The sequence below is a fragment of the Drosophila obscura genome, unplaced genomic scaffold (genome assembly GCF_018151105.1).
Source record: "Drosophila obscura isolate BZ-5 IFL unplaced genomic scaffold, ASM1815110v1 contig_9, whole genome shotgun sequence".
NCBI lineage: Eukaryota > Metazoa > Arthropoda > Insecta > Diptera > Drosophilidae > Drosophila > Drosophila obscura.
Genome location: NW_024542883.1, coordinates 3,483,621 through 3,502,258, shown reverse-complemented (window position 1 = coordinate 3,502,258; position 18,638 = coordinate 3,483,621). Strand labels below are relative to the sequence as shown.

Sequence of the window (18,638 nt, the reverse complement as noted above, 5' to 3'; positions counted from 1 at the left end):
TTCACACACCTCAAATCCGTATAATATTATTTCTTTTCGCTTTATTTTTTCTGGTAAATGCACAACAAAAATGTAGATTGTTTAATGATTGTGTTGGGTGGTGTTTTGTTCCGCCTCTGATGGATAGGAGCAGGGATCCAATAATAGCAGCCCTCTCCACCGCAAATAATTCCAGCTACGAGCAAGTGTTTGTTTTAACTTTAGTTTTGTTTAATATGTAGATGTATTTTTCTCTGTACTTTGCCAACAACACATACGCTAGTTTTCATGGTACATTCTAAACAAAACTACATCCAACGACGATTGACTGACACCGACCCGCTATTCGTTTTGTTGGTTGGCAGTGTCACTTCTGCAGATTCTAGTGGAGCACAGATTGTTGGAAATGGAGGCGGTTGCGCAGGCGGTGAAATTCTGACAACTGATCCAAAATAATTGCTAAATGTGAAGATTCTTTTATCTTTGACTGTGTTTTTTGTAGAACATCGTTTACAATTTTATTTGCTTATTTGTTTGTCAGCTTAGTGTTGTTTCTGCACTTTTACTTTTGTTTGTTTCTGTTGTTGTTGGGAGAGTGGGGATGTTAGATAACTATATTCCTCGATTGGGAAAATCGTCGACCTAAGCCTCCAATTCCAGACCAACGCCAATCTTGTGGCCGCCGTCGTTGAAGTTCTTGCCATCGACCAATGTGGACAAGGTCAAGGTGACGCCATCGCGCAACTTCTGCTGATAGCCCAAGCCAACCTGGCTAGCATTGTTCACCTTGGCGCGGACGCTGGCATCATCGCCCAATTGATATTTGGCTCCGATGGCGAACTTGGTGTTGCTGCTGCCACTGGCCCACGACAATTGCACACCCACATCCAGCTTGTCCGAAGTGCGTTGGAAGATGGAGCCGCTGAACTCCTGGCCATCGTTCCTGAAAGCAGAAACCAAATAGGTCGATTAAAGATCCAGTAGTGCGACAGTAAGTTCGACAGTTTACTTACACAGCTGTGTGCAAGACAAAGTCCTTGGTGGTGTAACCAAGAGCAAAGTTGTTGGTGGTCAACTTGGTCTGTTGCGTATCAAATGCGGCCTGGTAACCGGCCAACCATCCGTTGTAGCCCAGCACTGCAGAGGCGTTGATCAAGGGACCCTTCAGATCAATGTTGACATCCGAATCGGCCTTTACGTATTCATGGCCGAAGGCAACCTTGAACTTGCCGTTTTTGTTTCTATTTGGAAAGAGAGTGTCAATAATCCGCTTGCTGGTGATCTAGAAAACGTGCGTCGCATACCCTGACTGGGGAGCAAAGTTTCCCTCCAGCGAGAGCTTCAGACCCTCGAGCAGCTGGTCCTGGACAGCCACCTCGGTGAACAAGGTGTTGTCTGTGTTCCACTTCTCCGTGAGAGTGAGGCCATAGTCCTTCACCTTGTACTTGGTCTCCAGGGAGCCAAAGACCTTGCCCGACTCCTGATTGGAGTGGCCAGCTGTGTTAAATTCAATTCCCGAAGGGGTCTTGGTCTTCAGGTCCAATTTCCACAGGCCAAAGTTGTAGCCTTTGCTGAAGATGTCGCGAGCCTGCTTGCCCAAATCGCTGTATGATGGAGGAGCCATCTGAATGTTTACAACAAGAATTGTAATTAGCTTGTGAAAAATCGATAAGCGATTGCGCCATTTATTGCAAAGTATTTCATTTTCCCCCTCAATTATTGCTAAAATAGGTAGATAAGCTATCATGTTAGTGGACAGGGGAGTTTCTAATCTTATCTTATTTGTGGAATAAAATCCTGCTTTAACCTGCTGCGATTGGAAACTGAAAAGCTGAATTGGGATTGCCAAGATGCAGCGCACAGACAAGTGAAAAAATTGGAAGACATTTCCTCAGTGTACTTGGCTAAATTTAAATTTTGTGCTGGAAAAATAAACGTTTTTAAGGCATGCTTTCAAAGGCATGGCTACCATGTGCTGCGGCATGTGCTGATGTATGAGTGGAGAGGTCAACGCACGTATGCTGCAGAGTGGAGATCGTCTGATCGCTGTGACGCACACAGTGACATAACTACGCGAAGTGATTTGTGGAAATTTCACCACAAAAACCTGATCTAGTTATTAGAATTACTACATTTCATGTCCCATGCCTCGAGAAGCTTCAATTGTTTCTTCACATAACACATGAAAGCGACGGTTAATACCCATTGAGGAGATATGTGAGTAGTAACTGTAACTACAGTTAGACTCCCATATGCGATCTGTAGATGATTCTACACTACCCCATTACCCCTGCTTTTTTGGCACAAATTGCTGGTCAGCCAGCAGAGCAGCGCTGCAGCAGCCGAGCGATCATTGACACAGAAGCTAACTGCACAATTGCAACCTCTGCTTTGGTCTCTCCTTCGTTTATATTTCCGTGTGACGTCGAATGTGAAAAATGCAAACAGTTCACAGTCATGGTGCGAATATTGGGCACGGCTTTGGGAGAGCGGACCGGACCGGACCTGCTGCTGGGCGAGCAATCAAGAACGTGAATTATGAAAAGCACAGCGACGGTGAGTTTTTATGGCCTACAGCCAAACGGGATATGACCAGCAGCAAGAGAGAAGACGCGCCCCTCCCGAGAGTAGGACAGATAATGGAATAATCTATATATTCAGTTGCCGTGTGATGTAACAAGGTAAAAGTCCCAGAGAAAGAGCTCCCGGGCCAGGGCATCTTAAATGTGGCCTTGACTCAGGGGTTTGACCATCGAATAGTAAATTTATGAGGGGGTTGAGTGGTGAGCAGGCGTTTACATATGTATCTTCATTGCATAACCAGAAAACAATCAATTTTTTTACAATTACAAAGAACTGTGCTCGAAAAGGTGTCACGGAAAACTATTGATTTTTAGTGACGTCACATTTAGACCAGAACCTGGACTAAAATTGCCGCATCACACGCCCACGCCCCCTCCACCTCACATGACCGCTTGCACACACACAAGCAAATGGAAAAAACGATAAGGGAAAAACAAGAATATAAAAAGTACTGTGTATGTTGATAAAAACGAGCGAAGAGCGATGTAACATTGTGATAGGGAACAAAATGTATCAAAACAATCTAAATGAGAGCACTGCACTCATTGGTGGCGAACATGTTATGTAACTACATTTGCTTTGCCCAGCACCTCTATTTGCCGGCTGCTGCCAATGAACTCTTTATGCGTCGAAGCCCGTGTATGTTGGAGTGTGTGGGCCGGCGGGCCAATTCCCGGGCCCAAATTTGTATCAGCTAGGCATACTTCGATGCATTTGTTATTAGCTTAGCTGATAAATACTTTTTTTACCATCGAGGTTGCCGTACAAATACAAATGCAACCCTTTGCGGCTAATGCGCGTGTGTACTTGAAATTTTTTTCGCTTCGAGGTTATGAAATCACTTCCACTGGCTATCTGCACTTTGCTGTTTGACGAGTTTTTATAACGGTTGCCAATGTTCATTATAGCGTCTTAAGCAAGTTTTACTTACTTTGGATGAGTTTTACTTTAATTTAAGTGCGAAACGCAGAGGAACAGAAACACGAGACTCAACGACGACCACAAAATTGTCAAACCATCGAGGGCACTATCGATAGTATCGATATTTGACGGCTAGCCTCTACTATCGATGGTTTTGCGACTATCATGATAGTATCGAGCTACAGTCGTTGCCCTTTTGATATGTTTGGATTGGCTGCTATAAAATACGAAGACACATTTGTAAACAAATCGACAGGTGGCATCTAATTTTTACAATGGACAAGTTCCTAAAAGGTTTCAATGGTTTTTTAATAATTATTTGAGCCCGATACTATTACAATAGTATCGATTGTTTTTTTCAAGCCATTCAAAGTTGATATTCCTCGATTTTGATATTCAGTTTAATATTACTAGATAGTTGGCCCTCTCAGTCCTAAACATATAATTTTATGCAATTCCTCAATAAATTTTGTACAAGATTGGCTAGTTTTCAAAACTCGTTTTCATTAGATTGTTTACATAATAAGGTTCAAACAAAAAACGGCCAAAGCATAAAACGTAAATGTTGACTAAGTGTGACGTCATTGTTGCTGGTCAACCAAATTTTTGCTATGAGTATGGACATTCGTACACCCTATTATGCGCTCTAACTAATATTAAATTTGTTTTCCTTCTTTGCTTCTTTTCCTGTATTTACTATTTAAATTTGTACATAATTAACATACATTTTTGGCAATTTTACTTAATTTAAGTACTAATTTTCATCAATTATTAGGTGCTACCATTGCACGTAAATATTAAATTAAGCGCGACTTCATCAATCAATGTCTATGACAAGAACATAATATATGGAACAGGTCTAAATTAAACGCTGTCGTATACCACGTGTAACCCTAGGGGAGATGTATAGCTGATCGGACACATTCCGTCATGGCAGGGCGATGGGGAATGCCATTTCATTAGTTCGCACATGCGAATGCGGATCGTAGGCATTGGTGGCACTCGTCCATAAGCTGGATGGTGGACGCGACAATGATAGGGATCTGCTTTTATCTGATACGGTGCCCCAGATATCCGGCTTTCGGTGGTTCCAGCGGCATAATTTGTTTATAAAGCGTTAAGCCTAGTACCAGAGGTGTGCACTTCATTCCGAACGGTTACACTGCTCAGACCGCTGATTGGTTTTGTTTAAAGTTAACAAAATGCATTTCTTCGGCTGGGATCGCTCTTCCCCAGGCATATCCTGGGCTCCCCAATATTTTATTGGCAAGGTAATGTGTCTGACTATCAGCAGCAGCAGATGGCGACGCCACCTGTGCCGACCACCTCACGGTGGTTTTGGTTTCACTGTTTTGAAAACAATATTTGTTTTATATTTATGAAAATTAATAAAAATAATATATATCATAATATCCATATATCCATTGTCATTTATATAATACTGCATTAATTAGATTCTATTTGTCTTCATTATTCAAATATTTCATTTGGTTTTTTGTTCTCATATTGCAATGTTTGCTTCGTGTTTGCTGGCAAAATATATCAAATTGATATCTTTTTCGAGGTGGGTCGAAATATACAAAAAAAACAAGCAAATACTTCTGATACTTTTCCAGTATATACCGACCTTTTTGTTTTTTGATCTGAGTACTGCCTTCCGTACAGAGCCTAGAAAACAGTTTTTGCCATAAAACATTTCTTATCGGTTTCATACGAATATCAACCCTGATTCTGTTCGCTAGGTGTTTTTTTCGATCTGAGTACTAAGCTATAGGTTTAAGCCTAGTACTCAGACCCAAAAACTGTTTGCTAGCAAACAAATGTCATATGTATATTCTTATAGCGGCAAGTGGTGTGAACTGCATTCCGTACGGTTACACTGCTCAGACAGCTGCTTGGTTTTGTTTAAAGTTAATCAAATGCACTTCTTCGGGTGGGGTCGCTCTTCCCCAGGCATATCCTGGACTCAATATTTTATTCGCAAGGAAATTTGTCTGACTATCAGCAGTAGCAGATGGCGATGCTTCCCGTGACGACCACCGTGAAGACAAAATTGTTTGACAACAATATGAAAATTTATGAAAATTAATAAAAATAATATATTATAATATCCATATTTCATTCCCATTTCATATAATGCGGCATCAATTAGATTCTATTTGTCTTTATTATTTAAATATTTCATTGGGTTTTTTGTTCTCGTTTTGCAATGAAAATAAAGCTAATGTATGCTACTTTGAAAATCAAAATAAAAAGTTTGGTTAATATTAACCCTAAAGTTTTTTATATTTGAATCAGTTACACCGAACTTACGAAGCAATTACAACAAAATTATGTTTTCGGTCGCGAAAGTACGATTAGAACATAGGTAAGAAGTAAAATAAAAATGAACCGTTAATATAACCTTTTTTCGTTCTTTTTGCATTTTTCTCTTCTTAATAGATTGCAATAAAGAGATTTGGCAGAAAGACTGCAAACCTAACATATGTTTTGCATGTGAAATAAGTAAACATAAAATACAGTGATTATGAACATTTATTTTTTTCGGTCCTGGTTGAACATTCGGCGGAAACGCCCTTTCTACTTTATGGCATTGGAAATGCTTTCGTCGGTTATGCTGTTACAGACATCCACATCCACCAAAAACTAATATACAGTGGAATCTACAAAAATTAGAACCACTTTATCCTCGGGATTTTCTAATATCTAAAAAGTACTAGGAAAAATGTTGTTTCACAGAAAATGATAAAATTACATTATAAATAGTTAGTTATAACAGTATGCTTTATTTTAGCAAAAAAAAATTTTGTTTATTAACGTTTAATTAATTTAACACACTAAATTCATTGAACAACTTTATAATAATTTTTGAATTTAATTTAAATTTTCACTTTGACCATCAGTCATTAACTGAAATAACACTACTCGACAAAATTGAACTTTTTATTTAGGCTGTGAACCAAAATGACTTTTTCTGATAGATTTCGGGATTTAAAATTTTTTGTTGTGTTTTATTATTTTTTTATGGTGTCATTATTTTTTTAAGAATTTTTAAAATCTGGTATTTTTTTCCATGGTTTGTTTCAGAGGTAGTGCTTCTATTTTTCACATAACTTAAGTACCTTATATCTGGTTGCATAGAACTTTAGAACTTAGTTTTGAAAAGCTGACAAGTGCAGCTATAAATCCAAGACATTTTGTATCTGCAGCTTAACGTCTAGAAGATATAAAGCTTTTAAATTTCATAATTTTTTCACGTTATTTTTCACAAAATGATGAAATTTGAATTTGAAAGCTTTAAAAACTCGGCAAAAGTAGAAAAAAAATAATTCTTGGCTTGTATTTTTAGTTTTAGATAGACGCATAGACTAAAAGGCCAAGCTTTGTGGTTAATAATAAAATTAGTTATAATTTGTGAGATGCCATTGTATCCCAATGTGTAAATAACTTTCTTACAGAAAAATGTATACAATATGTACGACTTGAACACTAGAAGAATATAAAACTCAACAAAGTAATAAAAGGGAAACAATAAAATGCTGGATATAAAAAATTTATATTAGTGAATTGTGCTTGGGAATGGCTATGTTGGTTGCCTGATTTTTGCATCCTCCTCCTCCAGCGATGCCTTGTGGTGGAATTAACTCATATCATTCGCTGTGAACGGCGCAAGATTCCAGATCAGCAGGGCTCTATCTTAACGTTTTTTCAAATGGCATTAACATCAATCAGGCCATTTAATCACCAATTTACGATAACTATGCGAATTCTGGCAAAGCCTATAATTGATTCTGCGGAGAGTATTCTATTTTTAGACATCTGTCTTCCAAGTACTAGTACTTAATTGAGTTGCATTTATCGATCGTGACGGAACAATGCTCATTCGAGTGCAGTGAACAAATGTTGAAGGCGGGCCTGGAGTACGACTCAGTCTTTGGCCGCTGCCTGGCTGCCACGGAGCCAGTCCAACGCGGTGATTTACTTGTGGAGGAGCTGCCCATCGCCTTCGGCCCAAAGAGGGACAGTGGAATCGTGTGCCTGGGGTGCCACCAGTATCTTCAGTTCGGTGAGGATGGGGACTCTATGGACCGTTGTGAGCTTTGCGACTGGCCGCTGTGTGGCGTCTGTGCTGGCGGCCATGATGATGACGGCATCCATCATAGGAGTGAGTGCGTGATATTCTCTGCTGCACGTGTCACATTCGCCGGCAATGTGAGCGAGGATGGCATCTGTACGCAACTAGATTGCATAACACCTTTGAGGTTAGTTTTTGGGTGCTATTTTAGGTGCTATTATTTTTGGCACCGCAAAGCAATACGTCTAAATTAAACGTGAGTCCGCGAAAAGCGAAACCACAGCAGCCACGGGCACTAGCGACGTCAAAGAAGGCAGCACAGTCTGTTGTCGTAGAGTAGATCAGAAGGCAACGATTCAGTGCACGCCACAGTGTTCCAAGTCCAATGTAAAAGGAAACATACTTGGAATCTGAAATTTAAGGCGCACCTTTACTCACATGTGTACATATGTATGCATACATACATGTATGTATGAATTGTATTCTGCTTCAATCTACCAATAACTGGCCGAATTTTTCGAATCAGTTCGATTTTATGGAAGACCTCCACTCCTCTTGCACGTTTGTACCACTGTTCCCGTGAAACGTTAATGTTTCTGCTTTGGCAGGGTAAGACATTTCGCGTTCTTAATAGCAGATGGAATAGTCAGTCAGAGGAATGACATCACCGATATCGCGCCCAGTAAATCGCACATCAGTGCAGTGGAGTGCGGTATGTGGGCGCTACCTGGTTGCCCAAGAGGCGACGGTAGCCCGCAGTCTTCTCATAGAGGAACTACCCTTTGCCATAGGCCCCAAGTGCAATGGACCGGTGGTCTGCCTCGGTTGCTGTCGCCCCGCAGCCGATGTGGAGGAACACTGCGTCCTATGCGGCTGGCCGCTGTGCGAGGAGTGCTCGGTGAAAGAGGGAAACCCACATGTCCAGCTGGAGTGTCCCGAATTCCAAGAGTCGAGAGCACTCTTCTACAGACTTCCCTCGGGGAGTACCTACTGCCCACAACTGGACTGTATTATGCCGCTCAGGTGAAACTTGGCGAGCGAACAAAAGTAGACTCCAGATCATTCCCATAATTCCTTCTTCTCCGTCGTGTCAATTGCAGAGTGTTGCTGGCGAAGGAGGCCAATCCCAAACGCTGGGAGAACGAGGTGGCGCCCATGGAGCACCACGAGTCGGAACGTCGCCATAACGATGATGTTTGGCATGCTGACCTCGTGAATATAGCTCAGTATCTGCGTGGCCCCTGTAAGCTGGCCTCGCGTTTCAGCGAGGAACTGATCATGCAGGTGGTCGGTATGCTGGAGGTGAACGCGTTTGAGGCCAGAACCGCGCGGGGATATCCCCTGAGATGCCTTTATCCATACACCGGCATTTTGGCTCACAGCTGTGTGCCCAACACCGCCAGGAGCATCTATCCCAGCGAGGGTTACAAGTGAGCATGACAAACCCAAAAAAACACTGCCAAAATCTTTTTGACTGTGCACGGCTAATAGGATCCGCTTGCGTGCCATGGTAGACCTGGAGGATGGACAACCGTTGCATCATAGTTATACCTACACTCTGGACGGCACTGCCCAGAGACAGACGCACCTTCGAGAGGGAAAATTCTTTACCTGCAACTGCGAGCGCTGCCTGGACCCGACAGAATTACAGACGCACTTCTCCAGCCTCAAGTGTGGCCAGTGCGCGGAAGGCTTCCTAGTGCCCAAGCAGCCCACAGGTGAGCTTTTAACCGACGAACCCGCTTTTTAGAGGTGTGGGGTTCCCACTCATTTCCCCTACTCGATTAACATCACAGAGATCAACACCAGTTGGAACTGCTGTAATTGCGACGCGATTACCAGAAACGAGGATGTGCAGGCAATCATCCAGTTGGTCCAGTCAGAAGTCAATGGTGTACAAGCACTTGAAATGGGTCCGCATCGGCTGGAGGAGGCTGAACGACTCCTGCGAAAATACAAATCTATGCTCCATCCACTTCATTTCATTGCCACTGTGTTGAGGCAGCTGCTCATCGAAATGTACGGCCGGGTGCAGAGCTATGAGATGGTTCAGTTGACCGACGATTTGCTGGAACGCAAAGCGGAGCTTTGTCGTCAGGTGCTCAGCGTGCTTAATAAATTTGAGCCAGGTCTGAGTCGCTCTCGGGCCATGAATCTGTATGAGCTGCATGTACCGCTTGTCCTGCTGGCGAAAAATGGGTTTATAGCCGGCAAACTGAATGGCGGCGAGCTGAGATCCAGTCTCGTATACGCTATAGACCTGCTCAAGGAGTGCGTGGAAATTTTACAGTACGAGGACAAGTGCTCACAAGAGGGAGTCCTTTGCGAAGTGGCCAAACAGGCCTTGAGGCAGCTCACACTGAGTGTCGAGGGATTGGGCAGTGAACTCGACTGATGATTGCTTATTAGTATCGGTAGATTTATTGGAAAATGCTCACGAGGAAAATCTCAATTGGGTTTCGTGTTACAACTAAAACACTTGAGAGTTTCAGGCCTTGCATCCAGTAAAGTGATGATGATGAAAGAAATCGAAATGGAGGGAAAATAAACTTGAATAAAAACAAAAGTTGTTGCCTTACATTTATGTAAACTAATCCTTAAAGTAGATTACATTTAATACGAACTATTACTGCACATTTTGCCGCCCAAGCTATACTCGTACACACATATGTATAATGTATAAATGGTTTTTTTGTTTGGTTTTTGGTATATGCACTACTTTTCGGTTTTCGGTTTTATATTAAATGCTCTGTTTAAGATGCCATACCCATACCCCTGCTTCCAGCTTCCAAGCTCCTGTCTTCCCGTATAATTTGTAAAAACAAGTAAAGCAGACGATCGCTTTATCATAGTTTATACAAAAGTGATTTTCTCAGGGCTCAGAAAACAAAAATAAGATCGGCAAGGGTTTCAGGGACTGTGTAGACTTCGGTTTGCCGAAGATTCCATTGATTCTCATCCACATTGGTGTATATCTACGCAGATCTAAGCAATTGCAAAAAGTAATGTATAAAATATCCGCACCTGTCTTGAGTATGCTGCTGCTCCCTCCCTGTCTCAGCTCTCCTGCTTCATCTACATATATTTATAATTTCAATTGATAATAAAATAGAGCATAAATTAAGTCCGGAATCTGCGAATAATACATATCCCGTAACTGGAATCGGTTTGGTTTGACTTCCTGTAGGTTAACGTTCAAGGTGCTGGACTACTTAAAAAAATCACACGAAAATTAAAAACTTAAACACTCTGAGGCTACGCACGCACAAAAAGCACACAATTCATGCATAAACAAAAGGAGGGACTTCAATACGGAAGGCTATAATAGGGTGTGCATATGCGTATCACACACGACCACACACACGGCCTAGACATCGTGGCTAAGCAGGGGCGTGTCGTGGTAGCGGGAGGCGTGGTTCAAGCTGGTGCACGGCAGCAGCCACAGTGCGGGGTGACCACGTCCAAACACATCGGCCAGCAGCTGATATTTGCGTCGGTTTGGTCGATAGGTGCCCTTCTGCTGTATCGCCTCGACAGCCGTCTCATCGTACAGTATGGCATGCAGTTGATCGACCATAATTGCGGTAACAAAGAGCCCGAACAAAGCCGACACCAGCATCAAGATGACAGAGTGAATCCTGCAAAGGAAGGTACAAACTACAGTTCTGAAACGCACAGTTTGCAGCAAAAAAAAAACTAATTTGTATGCAGGCCAGAACTGGACACACCACAAAGGAGGGTTTTGTTTTGTTTTCCCGTGATTCAACTTACATTCTCAACTGTGACTCAATCACATTCTGGTTGCATTCCTCGCAGGGCGACACCCAAGAGGCAACAATGAGGCCCAAGGAGTAAAGCGATAAAATGGCCACGTAAATGAGAAACTGTAGGAAATACTTTTGATTGCGTTCGCCGACGCAATTATTAATCCAGGGGCAGTGGTGATCCATGCGGCGGATGCATCGTTTACAGATTCGGCAATGGTGGGCCCGCGGCGGTCGATAGGTCTCACAGCGAGTGCAGACTGTCCATTCGCTGCTGTGTCCGTTGCCTGCTGGATTGTTCTTGCTCGTGGTGTGCAGATCCGAGAAGTCCAAGCGGTTGGCGGGCAGGGGTACGATGCCTGGGTCTGAGAAGACGGCCTTGGTGTGGGACATGCCCAATAGGAAGACGACCGTGTTGAAGAGCACAACATGGAACGAGGTCCAAATGCTACAGGGCCGAGAGTGGAAATATGTCATTATAGTTTCAATTCCGTCAATTACTGCCATGGGCAGCCATGGCTCACCTTCCGGGCATAGTGGTGAGGATAATCCAACGAATGACCACATAGTCAGCATAAAGTACAGCGCCGTAAGTCATCACCAGACAGGCAATGCCACAGGGATCGCGTATAAAAACCATCGAACAGCGAGCCTCAACGTCAATCCGCTCGCTGGTGTATCGGTTTTCCCCTTTAATTTAATTAAAAACCGACTGCGGCTGACTTTGTGTCCCCCCACACCACAGGCCAGACGGAAAATAACAATTGTTGCTACACTTCAGGGTTTCTGTCTCGACCCGTACTTATGAGTACTGGCGTGGGCAGCTTCCGGGCTACTTGAGCGGATCTCCAGTTGTTTGCAATCCTTAACGTAGTCGGTTCGATGCAATTCAGGAATCGAAATTTTCTCTTGCTTGAATTGTCATTTATTAATTTAGTGTGACCGTCGGAGGGAAGCAAAACAAAAACACAATTTGAAAATGGAAAAAATACTTCTACAGTGAAAAATACCAAATGAAGACTGATTTACATATGTATGTACATATATACATACTGTATGGTAAGTGAATCAGTCCAGATGTCTGATTCAAATAAACAGCATATTTGCGACATAGAAATGAAGAAATTATTTTATAATAATAATAAACAAGTATGTTATTTCGCAAAATGCATTCTAATTTTTAGCCATGTTTTCCTTGCCGCGCTCGTTCAGCTGCAGTTGTGCATCCCTCTCGGCCATGCCCTCTTTAACCCAAGGATGGGTCATCACATCCACTAATGAGATCCGGCCCTTACTCTCCTTTCGTAGCAGCTACAAGAAGAAAGAAAAAAAGTTAGCTGTCGTTCTCGGTCTAAAAATTGTTCACGTCTTACTCCAGCGATCAGTTCCTTGCTGCCTTTGGATAAGTGCGGGGGGTATTGGATCTCGACCCGCCTGATCTTGCTGTAAGTGTTCTCCGTGTTGCTCGACTCGAAGGGCGGGGCGCCCACCAAGAACTCATAGCACAGAATCCCCAAGCACCATTGATCGATAGTATCATCGTAGCTATTTCCATCCACCATTTCTGGCGGCAGGTAGTCCAGGGTTCCACAAAGGGTTCTGCGCTTGTTGTTGGGCGTGTGGGCAGACCAGCCAAAGTCGGCCAGCTTTAGATCGTCTGTGCCCGTCAATAAAATGTTCTCAGGCTTCAAGTCTCTGTGAATGACGTTGTTCAGATGACAATAGTTGAGGGCATTAGCCACCTGGTAGGTGTATTTGGCAGACCGCGGCTCATCGAACCGATTATTGGGAGCTGAACGGAGATGCTTGAACAGTTCTCCCTCCGAGGCGATCTCCAGGGCCAGGTAGATACGGTTCTCGTCGTGAAACCATGTCAAAAGTCGCAAGATATGGGGATGCTTGAGTCGCGACTGGATCTCTATCTCACGCAGCACCTGGCGCTGAACATTTCCCTTGCGTAGCTCCTCCTTGAACATCACTTTCATCGCCACCAAATAATGCGAGTAGCGCTCTCGGGCCAAATAGACGCGACCGAATTTTCCTCTCCCCAAGTGAGCACCCATTTCGAAGTCGCGAGAGCTCCATTCGTAGCTGCGGATGACCAAGAACCAAGATTAGACGCCAGCGTCGCATTATTAAACCCATACTCACGGCTGTCCATAGGCATCATGGGACATCATTTTAAGGCACATATTTTTAATTCGCTCATGGTGATCCTCCGGCACATTGCTCATTAATGCCGGCAAGTGATTGCGGTTGGCGTGCTTAGTACGTAGGAGTGCCATGGCCCTTATACGGATGTATTGCTTTTGTTTGTTCTTTTAACTTTAGTTTGTTGGTTTAACTGGTTAGATTGCAATTTTTTCCTTCGGCTGTGGCGTCTTTTTCTTTTTCTGCGCGTTTTTTTTTTGAATGCTCAAATTAATGTGGCTGCTTTTGGAAAATCCCAAATGTTGACAACAGCCTAGAATATAGATTTTTAATGAAAATATATATATGCTATATGTCGTAATAGAAAGATTAGTAGCAGACGAGTAATATTTCTTACACTAGTCACCGCTCTCTAAATCACACAGACCTAGATATTGCCAATTCAGATGTTTTAAAAAATTTTTAATTTATTTTTTCCAGTATTTTAAAGACGCGTCTGTAGACTCACCCTCTTGTCCAATGCAGCAATGTAGAAATCATGTAGAAAAGAAATGTCATTTAGAGCCATTTATTAACACTCAAAAAAACTGGATCGTTCATGAATCGTCGTTCACGACCCATTATTAGTCACTTTTTTTACTCACAACACACAAAAAATAAGTAAATTAAGCGAAATAAGAGCGTCTATTCGTACATTTAAGCTTAATAAGAATACTTTGTGTAGATCCAGATCAACTGAAAATAAAAAGAAAATACTTCTGCCGGATTAACCAGTCTAAATACCACCGTTTGTGACGCATTGAAAATCGATTGCCAGGAAGAGAGACGAGACGAGACCAAAGAAAATCAAGAGCAGAACGGACAACAATACAAAGTAAAATTGGGAGGAACGTTTGAAACGATTTCACAAAAAATCGGCAGGCAGCTGAGCGTTCGTTTGGTCAAAGAAATGGGCATTTTCGGGCAATCGTCGCCGTTTGACGCCGATGTGGGTAAGTCTGTCGCCCCTTGTTCCTATTGGAACCGAGCCCACAGTCCCCGTTATTTGGACTCTAATTCAATCTATGGAGATGCGTGCACCGTCAATACTCTCCAACCCCTTCCTGGCCCATCTCGTTCTAGTTGGGCAGACAACAAAGAAAACATGCCCCAGTCATGTGAGGGGATGCTGATGCTGTGCGCAGCTTTGCGTCGTTCGTTGAACTTATTTTCGAAGTTTTCAGCTGCAGTCGCTGACCTTGAGTGACGTAGGCCGCATAGACATGACTGTCTCTGTCATGCCACCCACACCTGCCCCTAATACAATTTGCAGCGGGTTCTATTGATTTTAGTATATTATAGATATTATAATCAATTCCGTTCCGCTTATCTTTGTTCTTGTCCCTTTATTTTGCTGAGTGAGTCACGTTAAATTGCTCGCCATACTGATAAGCCAGGGCCATTTCTTTGTTTTTTAACATATAGAAAAAGCCACCAGCGAGACAAATACGAACGACAACTGGTCACTGATTCTCGATGTGTGCGACAAGGTGTCCACAAATCCACGTCTGGCTAAGGATTGTCTCAAGGCGGTGATGCGGCGCATGGGCCACAACGATCCCCATGTTGTAATGCAGGCGATCACGTTGCTGGACGCCTGCTCCAACAATTGTGGCAAGCCTTTCCATCTGGAAGTGGCCTCGCGTGACTTCGAAACTGAGTTTCGAAGGCTGTTAAGCCGGGCAGAGCCGAAGGTGACGCTGGTAAATACACCTAACAATAACCAACGCGGAAGCGGCCTTAGCTAATCGTTTTCTTTTATTAATATTTGTGCATTCCAGAAAATGCGCCAAGTGCTAAAGAACTGGGCTGATAATGACTACAAGAACGATCGGGAACTGGAGTTGATTCCTGCCCTCATCACTAAGCTTCGTCTGGAAGGCTACGACTTTAAGAATCTTAGCGAGAAGAGTAGCAAAACAGCTGCTGAAAAGGCTGCCAGTTTGCCAAAGGATCCCAATGTCGTTAGCAGCCAACAAGAGGAGGATGACATTGCCAAGGCCATAGAACTGTCACTGAAGGAGGGCAAGAGTAGTCCCAAAGCGGGCAGTGGAGGTGTTGCGAGTGCAGGAAACACTAGTGCCTATCCATCGTTATATCCGTCGTTCGTAGGTGCCTCCAGCGGAACAAGTAACGATGTAAACCCTAACCAAAACCAAGCCCAAGCCCCAGCTTCCGAACCAAGAAAAGTTCGTGCTCTTTATGATTTTGAGGCTGCGGAGGAAAACGAACTCACTTTCTTCGCTGGCGAGATTATCCATGTGATGGATGACAGCGACCCTAACTGGTGGAAGGGCTTCAATCAACGAGGAGAGGGACTCTTCCCTTCGAATTTCGTCACTGCCGATTTATCTGTGGATCCCGAGCGCCTAGACATCAATCAGCAGCACAAGACGGGAGCGGCACAAAAGGATGGGGACTCTGCAACGACTTTGCAGCAAAAGACTGAAGCCGCCGCAGCAGCAGCAGGTGCTGCCTCTGCTCAGCCTGTGGAGATCGACGAAGCTAAGATTGATCGTCTCTTGCATCTACTCCATGAGGCAAATCCCGAAGATCCCTCGCAGGATAGCGACGAGATGCTTCGGCTGGAACAGGAGGTTCATCAAATGGGTCCCCTGATTGACGCCGAGCTGGAGCGAGTGGATCGTAAGCACGCCCAATTGACGCAGCTGTCGAGTGATCTCGTCGATGCCATAAATCTCTATCACGGTCTTATGAGAGATGATCGGGCTGTCGCGGGACAGTTTGCTGCAGCAGCTGGAGGCTTCATGCCGGGCTTAGCTGGCTTTCCAGGAGCCGCTCTGTACGGAGCACCTGGCTATCCCAGTGCGGGTGGCTTTCCTCCGCACCAAAATTATTCAGGAATGCACTCGCTTCCTTATGCCCCCGTACCCAACATCCCAACAAATACTGCGGCCCCGACAACAGCTCCTGCTGGTTACCTAGAACAAGGTCAGGTGCCGCTTACTTTTCAAAACGGACACGCCGCGCAGATGACCTGTAAGTGAAGCAGCTGTTGGTAGAGCATCTCTTTAAAAGGGATTGACCGATTAATGTCAAATAATTTATTTTCCAGCGCTACCACCCCATCTTCCACAGTTAAACCCGGCTGCATCTGTAGCCCAGCCCCTCTACAATGCCCAGGCAGCACCCGTATCCACCCACCAACAGCAGCAAGCACCGCCGCCACAGCAGAATCAGTCAAGCTACCAGCAGCAGCCGTTTGCCCGAGTTCCGCCCGCAGTTACACAAATGCAGCAACAGCAATCACAACCGCCGCCTCATGCTTACATGCAGTCGGGGCCTCCGCAGGGATATCAGCCCGGACCAACCCCACAGCAGCCCCAACCGCATCTGTATGCACCAAATGGATCGCCAGCAGTCACCCAACAGAGCTACGTGCCACAGCACCATCAGCATCAGCTTCCACCAAACGATCAATTTAGTCAGATACATCAACAAACGGCCACCATGGGCATGACGACGCAGTCCGCAGCTGCGCCTGGCTATCACATGCAGAACGATGCCGTCAAGAACAACATTCCTATCTACCAGCAGCAGTGGTAAACCCACCCCCCCAATAAATTTGAATCCTTCGCTTGGTTTGATTTAATTTGCCCAAAACGAACTAATTTCTATCTGTATCCTGTGATCACGACCGATCAGTCAAAAAGATGATAATTGTAAAAGTATAACTTGATAACTTCATAAATAGCAGAAGTTGTCGAATCTCTTTTATTTATATGATAAAAATCCTCCAGTCAAGCAAAGATACAATCTAGCAGCTAACCAAAAATGTCGTCGGCTTTGTCATGAGAAAAGCTGAAATATGTCCCCAAAATCAACTCTTCAGACACGTGAAAATAGTTTATAAAATGTTCCTTCATCTGTATTGTTTGCTTAATTTGTTTGTCTTTGGGTAGATTTTTCAATGTCCTAACAATATCTTTTATGGAAATGAGGTAAATGATTGGAAAGCGATTATATATATATAAAACATATAAATATTCTATATTCTACATACATTATGGGATAACTTTATTGAGTGCAAGAGAGATAACTTTTATATATTATGTTTATTGTATGCATTATGATCTGATAAGAATAACGAAAGAAATTAAAATCATTCGATACATTTAGTAAGTACATGCCTACCTACATTACCATCTGAAGCAGTGATTCTCATCGATCTTGTCCAGCATTTCGAGACGCAGTTGCAATATTTCCTTAAGCAGATTTCAGAGCTCATGATGTGACATATTTTTGCATGCAAAATAGATTGCGATTAAAAATATTCGAAATTCGTGCGCCCTTCGCCAATCTTATCTTATCGATCCATAAATGGATCCAGGAGCAGCATCAGCTGAAGAGCTCGGATCATACACACTCGATCGATCTCGATGCTAGAACTCGATGCTAGAACTAATGGGTAAAATAAGCATATCGTCTATTTCATTTTTAGTGGTGTTCCGTGCTTCCGGAACCATTTTTTTCAGCCAAAAACTTTTCAGCTTCTTCTACATATGTATGTCAATGCACTTTTCCGAGCGAATTGAAACATATTGCAGACAATCTTTGGCAGGTGTCTCCCACGCCAGCAAGTACGAGTATGCAACAATTTTTCAAACTTCTTGTTCACTGGGTAAATCCCACGAAATAAACTGTCAAACCATGAGAGCAGTCTGAGCCCTAGAAAATGCCAATGGATATGAAATATCTGGGAAAAAGAGACAAGCAAATCATGCAAATATTTGTGAATACCATTTCATCGATTCCGCAGCAGTACGAGTACACGAGCCGCCGGGCCTGCCTGTAAGAATGTTAACGAATGCATAGAAATTGTTTTAAATTAATTGGGTTTACTGACCTTGGCCCGCCCATTGTGTGTTCCCTCAGTGTTGCAGCTTCCGTTCGTTGTCAACTTTGATGGCGCTTTGCCCGGTTTCGTTCTCGATTTGATTATTCCGTTGGGTGATTTGCATTTCGCACTGTGCTTCGTTGCATCGTTCAGGTCGGATGGCATTAATCAGAAACAACTGGCTCAAGGACGCCTTCCTTTGCATGGGACGGTGACCCTTCTCTCCTACATCCTTGTCTCTGTCTGCCCCTGCTCCTGTTCCTGCTTC

General features: G+C 43.6%; 5 protein-coding genes across 7 annotated transcripts; 2 read left to right on the top strand and 3 right to left on the bottom strand.

Moving 5' to 3' along the window:
* Positions 1–26: 26 nt before the first annotated feature.
* Positions 27–3,600, bottom strand: LOC111073935 (voltage-dependent anion-selective channel). Its single transcript, XM_022366503.2, has 4 exons — positions 3,494–3,600; positions 1,284–1,603; positions 993–1,220; positions 27–922 (listed from the first exon to the last, which is right to left on the bottom strand). Exons 2-4 carry the CDS (start codon positions 1,601–1,603, stop codon positions 622–624), a joined length of 849 nt encoding a protein of 282 aa, XP_022222195.1. The 5' UTR covers positions 3,494–3,600; the 3' UTR covers positions 27–621.
* Positions 3,601–7,322: 3,722 nt separating this feature from the next.
* LOC111073900 (SET domain-containing protein SmydA-8) lies at positions 7,323–10,267 on the top strand. 2 transcript variants are annotated; one of them, XM_022366454.2, is made up of 5 exons: positions 7,873–8,024; positions 8,085–8,581; positions 8,659–8,988; positions 9,050–9,276; positions 9,355–10,267. In XM_022366454.2, the coding sequence occupies exons 2-5, from the start codon at positions 8,217–8,219 to the stop codon at positions 9,951–9,953; spliced, it is 1,521 nt and encodes a 506-aa protein (XP_022222146.2). In that variant the 5' UTR covers positions 7,873–8,024; positions 8,085–8,216; the 3' UTR covers positions 9,954–10,267. The 2 variants fall into 2 exon arrangements, with proteins under 2 accessions (XP_022222147.1, XP_022222146.2); XM_022366455.2 differs by lacking the exons at positions 7,873–8,024; positions 8,085–8,581 and adding an exon at positions 7,323–7,745.
* On the bottom strand, positions 9,966–12,278 carry LOC111073902 (palmitoyltransferase ZDHHC3). 2 transcript variants are annotated; one of them, XM_022366457.2, is made up of 3 exons: positions 11,847–12,278; positions 11,330–11,770; positions 9,966–11,223 (listed from the first exon to the last, which is right to left on the bottom strand). In XM_022366457.2, the coding sequence occupies exons 1-3, from the start codon at positions 11,960–11,962 to the stop codon at positions 10,926–10,928; spliced, it is 855 nt and encodes a 284-aa protein (XP_022222149.1). In that variant the 5' UTR covers positions 11,963–12,278; the 3' UTR covers positions 9,966–10,925. The 2 variants fall into 2 exon arrangements, with proteins under 2 accessions (XP_022222149.1, XP_022222150.1); XM_022366458.2 differs by having other exon boundaries at positions 9,966–11,196; positions 11,847–12,274.
* A 155-nt stretch (positions 12,279–12,433) lies between these two features.
* Positions 12,434–14,148, bottom strand: LOC111081876 (aurora kinase B). Its single transcript, XM_022378031.2, has 4 exons — positions 13,982–14,148; positions 13,474–13,786; positions 12,696–13,413; positions 12,434–12,633 (listed from the first exon to the last, which is right to left on the bottom strand). The coding sequence occupies exons 2-4, from the start codon at positions 13,605–13,607 to the stop codon at positions 12,496–12,498; spliced, it is 990 nt and encodes a 329-aa protein (XP_022233723.1). The 5' UTR covers positions 13,608–13,786; positions 13,982–14,148; the 3' UTR covers positions 12,434–12,495.
* Positions 13,933–17,655, top strand: LOC111073899 (signal transducing adapter molecule 1). Its single transcript, XM_022366453.2, has 5 exons — positions 13,933–14,133; positions 14,198–14,465; positions 14,938–15,215; positions 15,294–16,512; positions 16,589–17,655. The coding sequence occupies exons 2-5, from the start codon at positions 14,423–14,425 to the stop codon at positions 17,077–17,079; spliced, it is 2,031 nt and encodes a 676-aa protein (XP_022222145.2). The 5' UTR covers positions 13,933–14,133; positions 14,198–14,422; the 3' UTR covers positions 17,080–17,655.
* Positions 17,656–18,638: the final 983 nt, after the last annotated feature.